The 12,429-nt window shown below is 34.9% G+C and overlaps 1 protein-coding gene across 1 annotated transcript in view; it reads left to right on the plus strand.

Moving 5' to 3' along the window:
- The window catches only part of nudcd1 (NudC domain containing 1), a 30,627-nt gene extending 21,365 nt beyond the window's left edge, over positions 1-9,262 (plus strand). The window contains exons 9-10 of the mRNA XM_053493492.1: positions 6,041-6,200; positions 7,578-9,262. Of these exons, the coding sequence (XP_053349467.1) occupies positions 6,041-6,200; positions 7,578-7,864 (447 nt within the window). The 3' untranslated portion in view covers positions 7,865-9,262. The remainder of the gene's footprint in view (positions 1-6,040; positions 6,201-7,577) is intronic.
- Positions 9,263-12,429: the final 3,167 nt, after the last annotated feature.

The raw sequence follows: 12,429 nt of genomic DNA on the forward strand, positions 1-12,429 counted from the left end.
ACATGAACAGGTGAATTAAATAGCATCGATAATCAGTTATATAAAGTAAACTGGTGACCGGATCTTATGCACCTAAGGCTCATCTATTCCTTAGGTTAAGAATAAGTTCATCAGAGTGACAACCCATGTTAAATGTTTTGGAGATAAAGTCAGAGAGGCCAGACTGAGGGGGTTTGGACCTGTTCAGAGGAGAGATGGTGAATATATCGGTAGAAGGATGCTGAGTTTGGAACTGCCAGACAGGAGGTCTAGAGGAAGACCAAAGAGGAGATTTATGGATGCAGTGAGAGAGGACATGAAGTTAGTTGGTGTGAGAGAAGAGGATGCAGAGGATAGGGTTAGATGGAGGCAGATGATCGCTGTGGCGACCCCTGAAAAGGGAACAGCCGAAAGACAAAGAAGAAGAAGCTCATCTATTCCTGAGGGGGCCAGAGGTCAGCCTGTCTGGTCTGATACCACAGAAAAACCCATGTAGCACAAATTGCAGAAAAGGTCAATGTTATCAACAAAAGAAAAGCCATCACAGAATTTTTACGTAGGGGGTTTAGTTCTCGAAGAGTTCAGGGTTGTTGACATGGGATTCAACGGACAAACAATTTCAATCCATGAAGGCATCCCATTGTCAGACACCACAGTATATTTACAGGGATCTTGTGAAATCGTGCCCCAGAGCTGCCCATGTGGCATTGGGGGAACCAATAGTATTGGAGTTAATATTTAGTTTTTTAAATGTTATGCCTTATCGGTATAAATGTGTAGGTATACGTTTGGGTGTGTTAAGAACTAAATTGTGTGATAGTCATACTGACTACCACTGGGTTCTTATTTCCTCAGGACAGTTTATTACTGTGGGACACAATTACACAATATCTAAATGAATACATAATTGGATTATTTATAACTCAGAAATTCTTTTCAGATTTAAGTACATTTCCCACACCTCTTAAAATTAATTCTCAGGCTGTCAAAGTCTGCTATTTAACAACTAGTAGGCGTAATAATCCAAGAACACTTTGATGAATTTAGTCCTGTTTGTGTAACTTTTTTTATTTATGTTTTTCTCTAGACCAATCATATGTGAATTTAATTTCATTTCGTCCAAGTCACTTCTAGCACTATGAGGACTATTTAGATCCCATAGCAAACACAAAAGTGGTGTTGGTCCAAGTGGGCCTTGTGCATAAAATTAATTTATAAGCTTTGTTTTAAAAAAACTACATCTTAAGCAAATAATATACCATTTAATGCTGAAAATTTGTTTAGTGAAATATGCATATATGTGCTGTTTCTCGAAGAAAAGAATGACTTTACACTGCTTGAAACCTCTAAAAAAATATTTCTATTTAGATTTTTTTAAAGTCAAATATTTTGCCCCAAAATAATTAACACATTTTTAAATGGCCTGTAGCCTATATGATCAGAAATAAGAAGAAAATATTAAGATGTTAATGATGTGACTAAAAACAAATATTAAAAGTTAATGTCAGAGATTTACATTATTATTGCAACTCGTGTAACTGGCAACATCACAGCAATTTGAACATAATTGCACTTTTCATATACCAGGAGTTGTGGGATTTTTTATGAGAGATGCACTTTGATTTTTAACTGCTATGACTCATCTACACTTAAAACACAATCATACCCATTACATAAAATTAAACTCAGTGACATGGCTGGGTATGCTCATAATTCAACATTCATTGGTAATGGAATGCAGTGAATGTTGGACATTCTTTAGATTTTATTGCAAGAAGAAATGAATCAGCACAGAGAGGCTCTGAATTACTAAGATCCCATATAGCTATTAATACTAAGGGGTGTGGACTTTGATAAATTGCGCAAATCATTAACAAGTTTGATGTTGGTATTTGAAAAGAAGAATTCCCGGCATTACATCACATGAAAAAATGGAAAGAAAGAAATATGTAAACTAAGCCTAATTAATTGCATTGTAGCTACAGTACCAAGTGAGTAAGTGCAATAACTGCCCAGATGTTCATTAACTCACAAAACTGATACACCCTGTTTTTTGTTTGTTAGTTTTTAGTTTTTTTTTTAAAGAGAATCTTTAGAACCCATCAGTAAATGAGTAAGAACAACTTTTAAGTATCAAGTTTTTAGCTTTAAGTTGCTCACAATAAGATATTTCTAACTCTGTCCAATTACATCCTGGGGTTTCATAAAACTATTTTTTCTCTGAGTGACTAGACTTTAAAAAGGGCTCCATTAGTGGTTCCTGTCTAAAACGAGATTGAAGTTCATGTCCAAACTCTCACATGGTCAGAAAACAGTAGGGTACTTTCTGACTAAAAGCTACTTCTGTTGCACATAGAGATCTCCTGCGAGTAATAACAGGGAGCCAGGATCGCAGAAAATGTGGAAAAGTTCCAGGAGTGGAAAATAAGGGAATAAATGTGTCAATGGAGGAAGAGAAGATCCTTTTGTTTGTAGACGTTGACATCCATTTCAGCAAAAATAAATTCGCAAAACTGTTTAGTCAGAAGATATTGATTACTGTGCTATATTTCCAAGGCAAACCACAGGTTTATAATAATGTCTTCACTAAGTTGCTGTTTCTATAGTAACAATAGTCACACATGGATATGTCCATATGTTGAAAAAAAAAGAAAAGCATGTTGATATGAATTTTAGCAAGATCATTACAGTCGGCACTTTGTAACCGTGAGAGGTGAAGCTGGATTTTTTTTTTCCTATGAGAAAGTCTTAAGGATAGATGACTGATATCAGTAACATGAAAACTGCAGTTTTACTAGCCTAAAGAGTGTTGTTTTGTAGCTGTTTATTTATATAAATGGTTAATGGTATGACATAATGCTATCATTGCCTAACCACTTTAGCTTTGGTATCAGTGGAATGAAACACCTTGCGGTGTATACAGTACACATAAACTATCATGACCACTAACAGGTGAACTGAACTTAGTGCTGTACGTATGTATGTACAGTATGCATACATTTATTTGTATAAATTTGGACAAACCTAATTGCATAGTCTTTTATTTCTTTCTACACTGTAAAACATTACTGAAGGCAGCCAGATGTGCAATATCTCCTCTGAATGGTTGATATTGAGATGTGTCTGCTACGGTTCTAATTTGAGATCCTATTTGTTAGTTGGTGATTTCTAAGGCTGATACCTCCAAATGAACTCTGCAGCAGAGGTAAGTTTTGATATTGTTGTCCTGGGATGGACTCCATAATAGCCATAATAGTTCTTGCAAGAATTGTGTGTTTTGACATAAACACTTTAACATTACATTATGAAAGATCCATACATTTATGTATAAATGTGTATTTTTAAGCTTTTTGGAAGTTATTTTTAAATCAGTGTTACAAAATTTTTTTATTTTATTTTATTTTTATGTGCTTAATGCACCTTTTGTGCACAACATGTCTGTCAGAGCCTCTTGTATTCCATTTCCTGTAGAAGGAGTAGTTTTTTTCCCTTTGTTTTTTTTTTCTTTTCACAGCTATCATCCCTCTAACCAACTAAATTGCGCACTTTGATGCATGAAGGAAACATGCTGACCTTTTCATGAGTGCACTCGCTCACATATTAAGCCTTAAAAACATCCTTGGTGGCAGTAGAAAAGCTGCCGCTGGGGCATTTTCTCAAGTGCTCCGATTGCATATTTGTACCCCTCAGCTGAGTACAGGTACATAGCTAAAAGGTCTTCATATTCTCCATTTAAACCCCTTTTGAGAACAGTGTGTCATCTTTATGACTTACACCTGGCCTCTTGGATGTAGAGAAGGTAGCTCCAAGTTAGGTAAAAGGCTTGACATTTAGCATCAGTCTTCGTAAAATTAGGTATTAAAAGTTTTTGATAAAGGTGAAGGATGTTTCATTACATGCTGATTGCGTGTCTGTTAGGAAGAGGATCGATCTCTTCTATTTCTATTTAATGAGCTTTTAGTGAAGTGATTAGAATGTTATCTAGAGCAAAACAGCCTCCAAGACTGAGAAAAAGTGGTGGCATGTAGATGATAACAGTGCTGTTTCATAACTACTTAATAAGGAAAACTTATAAGGTGTTAAAAAGAACCTATTGACACAAACATCAAAAACTTTATTTATGTAGACGGATCTTTTATTTTAAGCGCTTTTTTTAAGTTGGAGCTGACACCATGGATACTGGCTTTCAGAACAGTTAGTCCCATCCACACCTACTGTACAGCCAATCTACATAATTAAACCATGAATAGAAGCTGCCCTTTTGTTCTCATTTGAAACGGCAAGGTATTTTAATATTACGGAATAACATATATCTCTTGCTAACTACATTTGATGAACATTTGTCAATTTCCACTTTGGTGGAAGTAACCAGTAACATCCAAACCTGCTGAAAACATCCACAACCCTACTGCTAATACCATGATTGAAGAGAGTATAATAGAGTATAATACACATATTTAAAACATCCTTTCAAAGGCATGGTATGGTGCAAGAAGTAAAGTCATGCCAACGCCTGTAACCTCTTCACTTTTTAAGCATTTTCTCTTAACATTTAGATGTTTTCTACTATCTATAGTGCAGTTAAAAAAGAAGCATTTGAACCTTCCTGATTTTTTTTGTCACACTTAAAGGAATTAGATCATCAAACAAATTTTAATAATGCACAAAGGTAACTTAAGTAAATATTTTAGTGGAGGAATTCTGGCCCACTCTCTTTCTCAGAGTTGTTTAATTAAGCTACATTAGATTACGTAGTACGAATGGCCTGGTAAAGGTAATTTCAGTTGGGATTTTACGAGGCCATGCCAAAAACATAATTCAATTTAATTGCTTCCTTTTTTTGTTTTTTGTTTTTTTGAGACGTTCAGTGGTGGACTTACTATTGTGTTCCGGATCAATGTCCTGCAGCTTAACCTGAGGTAATGAACTGATGGCCAGACATTTTTCTTAAGGATTATCTTGTAAAGGGCAGAATTCATGGTTTCATCAATTATGGCCAGTCGTTCTGGTCCTGATTTGCTAATCAGCCCCAATCCATCACACTACCACCATCATGATATCCCTTTTTTTAAAAAAAACACAGTGTTAGTTTTGGAAGGACACACACATTCCAAAAAGTTCAACTTTTCAGCTTTTAACAAGAACCCAAAACAAGCAGCAACAGAAGGCAGTTGGAGGTTGGAGTAAAGGCCTGGCACAACAGCTCAAGGGAGGAAATGCAGCATTTGGTGATGTCCATGAGTTCCAGACTTTTGGCAGTCATTGACTGCAAGTATTTTGCATCCAAGTATTAAAAATAATCCTGATATTTATGAATTATGATAATATGTATAATCACTTTTAAACCTGTGAAAATAGTTAATGATTTTGGTAAATCCCCTGAAATCTACACTTTAATCATTAAGCATCCGCTGTAGTTGTGTACAGAGAATGTGAAAATTTCGTCCTTGTCCAAATACTTATCAACCTGCCTGTGTAATTGGTAGGGGAAAAAACCCAAACATGTTTGTTCTTTTTTTTCCGGGTTGAGTATTTGCATGCTGATCCTCAATTTTGAGGTTTTGTATAGAGGAGCATGATTGTGATCTGGGTAAATCCTCTAAGATGAATGTCTGTCAAAATTTGCAAGGTTGTAACAAGTACTATGATGTATTTGTGGATTAATGTCAATGTATTTTTCATGTTCTCTTTTATATACACAGGTTAGAAATCAAATTCCCAAAAGTGTTTTTTTTTTAAATAATAATTTAGATTTTATATTGTTTGAATAGGAAAGCACAAAGGTGACTTAAATTAATGTCACTCACAGTGCCAAACATACTTTACAGTTTGAAATGATTTGTTTATCTCAGTAATCTATAAAAACAGTTTCTCAATAAACATCACTAAAGCACCCAGTTGAGAAGGAAATTTGGTCTGGATGAATTTTCAACAAATCCATACTTTGACCTTAATGAGCGGTTACAATTAGTGATTTTTGTTTTAAAATTCCATAATTTTAATTCTAAAATTCTAAAATTAAACAATTTTTATTGCAAAATTCTTACCTCTGTTTCAATAGGTAAACCTTGGAAGCCACCAGTACCTTTTCACAGTAGACATAAATCCGTCTGATATGCCGGCTTTTTGTCTGCGGCATGATGTTGACGCCTTGCTGTGGCAGCCACGTCCTGAGCAGCCTGAAGCCTTGTGGGAACACGTCGCCACCTTCAATGCACTAGGTGAGTCCCAACATAAACATTCCTTTTTTTTTTTTCTTCTCTTGCTTCCTTATCTGCTGCCTGATCTAAATGTCTAAACAGGGTGATTTCATGACTAAGGTACCAATTGCGTGTGTGCCTCTGACTACATTTACCTAACTTTAAATTAGTTAAGGTGAACAGACTTTGCAGCAGCCTGTTTCAGATAAAGATCTTTAAACATTAATTAAAAACAGTTACATAACTTTTTGGATTTTTTGAGTATGTTGAACTAGTTTAAGTTGTAAGAGTTGCAAGAGATAAAAAGCAGCCCAATCATGAAATTGCCTAAAAGAATTTATTTGAAGTGGATAAAATGTGTATATTAAGCTTAATCTTCTGCAGGAATTGTAGTACTTGTGAGTTGTGCCACTGTGAAATCTGGCACTTTTCTAAATGCAGCAGGGCCCGTCTGTGAGAAATTACATGCCAGTGTGACGCTCACGCATCATTAATACATCCTATTTTTATCGGATTTCAAATACAGTATGCTTCATTTTATGGACTTACAGAAATCATCAGATCTCTTCCACTATACAGTATGTACAGCTTAAACTAATTAGAATTTTATTTTTCTCTTTACTTTCTCAGTACTTCTTCGAATTACACAACAATAATAAAGAGCTTGTAAGACATGCAAATGAAACATGCGTGTAGATATTTGCACACCCTTAGTCAAAGAAATCACAGTCTAATAGATTAGACTAAACTGTTCAATGTTCAGTGTTGCTGGGGTAGCCTCTAACCAGAATTAACGAGTTACTAAACGTGAATAAATAAATGAACTTGTTTTCACACCCTTTGCTTTTAGTACTGCCTGTGTCCTCTTTCGTGTTGCTGAACAGCTTGTGGACTCTTGGCACCACATTTCTGGTGGTGTCTCTGTTCTTAAGACACTCAAATTATTTTTCAGCTGTTTTTCTGTTCATATTGTCTCGTGTTTTGGTGCACTATGTTGTCTTTTTTGTTTGTTTTTTAAGATAAATTGTAACAGTGGTACAATTTCCTTATTGTTGCCATTTAAAATTATGGGGGTGCAAACTTTTACACTCAAAGGCGGTGTTTGCGATGGCAATATAATAACAGACTATGGCAAGGAGAAAGGACCGTTTTTGATGCCTCTTGTCTATCTGTCATAAAATAACAGCATGTATGTTGGGGAAGATAATTCTCTCATTATTTAATATAGTGAAGCAACAAATATTTTTTCTTCGTTATTGACAGTAATTAATTTATAAATCAACTTCAGGTTTGTCAAAAAGGACCATGGTTAAGCGCAGTAAATTGTGCTTCATTGTTTAGCATAATTAACTGATGTGTATTGTTAGCAACCTCTATCCTTTGTTCTGCTCTTCTCAGGTTATGTTCAGGCTTCAAAGACGGATAGAAAGTTCGCGACATGCGCCCCCAATTTTTCATATGCAGCTCTGTCAGAGTGTGTAAGGCGTGTTTTCATCTACCGGCAGCCATCCAATGTGGACACGGTGCTCTTCAATCGCAAACAAGGCCGCCAGATTGGCCAGATCGCCAAGCAGCAGGTAGCCAGTCTGGAGTCTAACGATCCTGTTCTGGGCTTCAGGGCTACCAATGAGAGACTGTTCATTTTAACATCCAAAAATATGTTCATCCTTAAGGTGAATAATTAATGAAATGGATGTATGAGATGTTTGAATGAATCAAATGTATCTGTTTTCAACTTAAGCTCAGTAAGCAAACGGTGTCCAAATGTTACTTTTGCACTGGAGCTACTTGTTAGCTAATGTCATAGACACTTATGAACGATAATTAATGTCTTAATGTTTAACTACATGAAATGTTGCTTGATGTTTCCACATGGATTTATCTTCTGTTGCTTGATGTTTCCACATGGATTTATCTTCTGTGATTCAGTGTTTATGTTCACTGCATGGGTTTAATGATTTATTTGCTATAAAGGAAATTTATCTAATGTTCATAATGGCTTCTTTTATTTAATAATGGGATGTGCACTTATTCATTTTTGCATAACACAATAACAGAATCATACAGTGTTTGAGGGCAAAGCAAAGAAGGGTGTTGCCAAATTGGTTAGTCGTGGTCTAGATGTGAAGAAAGTTAATTCAATGAATCCAAAATTAATGTAATTAGGGTGGAACAAATAATATATATATTTTTTAAATGGCTGTTGCTCAACATCTCCAGGTTTTTTTTTTTTTTTTTTGGACATGTACCATAATGTCTTGTGTTGTATCTAATTATTTATTAACTTCATTCCTCTTTCAGTGGTTAAAGATGATTGGACAGGAAAGTATACTACTGTATGTCTTACTTATCTCAACTGAGATAGCAAGGAAGTTTAGCCTTGATTGACAGAGTTTCAGAAAATTGTGATTGTTGTGGAATGTAAAGTACTGTGCAAACATGAGCCATCCCTCATTTCTTTATATTTTGCTTCCACAGAGCCAGTGATAGGTCTCCAGTTTTTTTTTTAACTCAATCGTAAAAACCATCTAACTTAAGGCATGAACCAGTTACGGTAGGAAAACAGATGCCGGTGATGGCGGATGATCAGGTCGGTGATTAGTATACTTGTCATGCTGAGTGGTTGGAACAGACGAGAGGGGAAATGAGGTTGCTGCTGAGGTTGTAACATACTAGTTTTTAAATCGTATTTTTAGGCACTTTTCAGCTTGTCACAGTAAAACATTTGTTCGCATTTTAAATTAATATACATAATTATGTTTCATGTAAAGAAATAAAGTGTGGCTCAAGGCTTTTGCACACTACTGTAGGTTGCAAAATTTTAGCTTTTTGTTGTTAATATTTAATAGTGTAGTTCTTGTTAATGACATTAGCATTGTAACTCCAGTGCAGAATTTTGGCCCAATACAGTATATTGGCTCAGTAGCAAAAAATCCAAAGTTGAAAACTTGATATTTACCCAAGCCATTCTTTTAAATCTGTTATATTCAGGATGTATTTCAGGTGACTGCCATTTTGCTTAGTTTAAATAATGCATGTACGTTTGTCATTTTATAAAAATAAAATGCTATTGATGAAAATAATATGCTTCTACGGCATCTAAAATGGCAAACAAACATAACTTTGTGTGGTGTTAGTGATGGTAAGTGCAAATATGTCATTTCTATTACTACTATAGGCACCAATAAGAGTTTTTTCTTTTTTGTTTGATGATGGGAACTTAATAGAAACTAGCTGAATTTGCCCAGTGGTTGAATTGCTCATTTATACAGTATGTAGTGTAATTACATAGTGAACACCTGAAATTAAGCTGTGCATGTCCTGGCAGCACTCTGTTCACCAAATGACTTGAATACAGAGGGGTAGGCATGAACAAAGCATGGTAAGATGTCCCAGCTAAATTGCTCTCATTATGCAAACAGAGCACGATTTGACTTGAATTAACCTACCCTATATGGGTGTTATGTTTGTCACTGTGTGATGGAAGATTTAACAGTGCCCTAGGTTATCACTGACCTGTAGTGAGTTCCATCTCCATAACAGAGACTGTACTACACCTGTTAGAACTTATTTTATCCATTAAATGATTTACAATTTTATGTACATGAGAGCACAAATTGTCCAAATAGTTTTTACATACTATTTTTTACACAGTTTATTTAGTAAACTGTTCACATTGACCAAGTGTTTACATGCAGATCATGGTTGAAATTTTTTAGATGCTGTCTTTTCTTTTAAGTCTACATATGAGCATCCATTTAACAATCATTTTAACCAATTTTATATCAGTAGAAATAAGCAACTTTTTTTTTAAGTGGTGTTAAAGTCAAATCTGAACATGTGATAAACTTTGTATTGAAAAAAGGTTTATATTCAATTGACATTACACAAGACTTCCAGCACAGTATGTTGATGAGACTCTTAGCCGTTTGAACGTTGCAAACATTTAAAAAAAAAAAAGCCGTACATCTGTAAATGATAATTCCGGCCCGAGGTGGCTCAGAGCCTATTGCTTCACAAAGAGCTTTCTCTGAGATGAAAGAGGCTCAGATAGCGATGTACATTTAACAGTTGTTTCGCACTTTTCCCACTAAACGTTCCATATGACTTTTTTTTTTTTTTTGACTCTTTAGTCTTGCTGATTGATACATTTATGCTGTGCAAGAATTAAATATCTACAATAAACAATCAATTTAATTTAGGAATGTCATCCATATCAAAGCTCCATCAAACTGAATTGTGTTAATGAATAGCTGAACTAATTAATGGTTTTGAATGGCTTTGATTTTGTATGGGCTCTATGCAGGCCACTCGTGTTCTTCCATACCAAACTTGGCAAAACAGGTCTTTAATGACCTTGTATTGTGAACAGGGGCATTGTCATGTTGGAACAGGTTTGAGACTCAGTTTCAGTGAAGGAAAAATGTAATTCTGCAGCACATAAGAACATTCTAGACAACTGTGTGCATGCAACTTTTTGGCAGCAGTTTGGGGGAAGAGTCATGTAGACGTTATGGTCAGATGATGACACATTATATAAATGTTGATATGCTTAAACTTTCTATAAAAGAAAACTTTTATGGACAACAACCTTTTTTTAGCAGTTACAGCAAAAAAACATGGTATTAATGCTAAAAAGTTGTCTTACCTAGGTGAAAAAGATAATTTTCAGATAGGATCATTTACCACCATTTTTCATAATACTTACTGCTTGTGATCTCTCGATTCATTCTTCGTTTTTTCGTAAATATGCATACAAATTTATATTTTTATCAGATTTAAAAAAACATGTTTGCAAAATACAATTTTATGTCCTTTCATGTAGTGTCCATAACATCTTTTAATTATATTGTCATTCAGATAAAACTTGGCCAATTTAGATTTCACATAAAAAGACATAAAACTGTAAATGTGTATTATTGTACAATGCAATGTTGATTTATTTGTTTTTTGGGGGGAGGATCATTAATTTTGCACGGAATGCTTAATCTAAGCAACAATTTGTACAGGTTATGAGCTTCTAGAAGCTTGCACCAACTTTACTATCAATACAAAAATATGACTTATTTACATTTTAAATTATTATTGTTTAAAGCACGACAGTATAACACTGAAAAATGGCCATTTTGGGGGCAAATAAAAATTAACTCTCTAAAATGGCTGAAGTTAGCGACTTGAAATTCTTAGGGAACCAAGATTGGTCACTTCCATGCTGCATGAACTCCAGAAGTAGCTTCTTTGGCACACATGTTATATGTATAACATAAAAAAAAATCAGCACCAATACTGTGTTTTGACTGTTAATCCATTTTTGAGGAAATCTTCACTACCCAAGATTTCTCTGTAATGTGACATGCTGCATTTTTCAGAGGAATAACGAATTAATGTACTAATAAGCTATAATTATAGTTCACCTGTTGGTGAAGAAGTGATGCTGCTTGTTTATCCTTCTCACCGGCACAAGGACTTGGTAAATCTAATTTCTCGCCTACACCTGAAAGTCATAATGACTTTGTTATCTTATGCCCTGTGTTTTGTTGCAGAAGCCTTATTTTGTTCTCGGGTGGTTTAGTCATCGGATAAAATTATTAAATTGAATTAGTGTAATAGCAGTTCGGGAGACTGCCCCAATTTAATCCTTTTACCTCAGTTTTAGCAGCTGCACCTTGATTATTGTATAACTAAGAAAAGGCATTAGTTTATCTGCAGATCTGTTTGTCCACTAACAAGAGCATGAAAGGGGAGATGTTCTATTTTCTGCTTTTAAACACTATTGTCTGTAACCATCTCTGGCTAATCTAGAGCAGACGTTATTAAGAACTGACTTAGGGACAAGAGATGTACACCCTTTCAGCCAAGCAGATATTACTTATTACAGAGTCAATGACGGTGAAGGAGCCTTGATGGAGATTATCTATTTAAATGCATGAATGTGTTATTATGTGTCTTGGGTTTGGAGAGGGCAGTTGACTATGTGATCTTTGAGCTGATTTGTATGCATAGAAATTGTGTGATTAACATCTTGTTGGTATTTTAATATGCTGCACTGTAATCATTGTTCAGTTGGGTTAATCACATTCAAGACTATATCTATGTGGTGTACAGCTGTGGCCAAAAGTTTTGACAATGACACAAATATAAATTTTCACAAAGTCTGCTGCTTCAGTGTTTTTAGATCTTTTTGTCAGATGTTACTATGGTATACTGAAGTATGATTACAAGCATTTTTAAAAGTGTCAAAGATCTTTAT

Source organism: Clarias gariepinus, chromosome 3 (assembly GCF_024256425.1).
Source record: "Clarias gariepinus isolate MV-2021 ecotype Netherlands chromosome 3, CGAR_prim_01v2, whole genome shotgun sequence".
Taxonomy (NCBI): Eukaryota; Metazoa; Chordata; class Actinopteri; order Siluriformes; family Clariidae; genus Clarias; species Clarias gariepinus.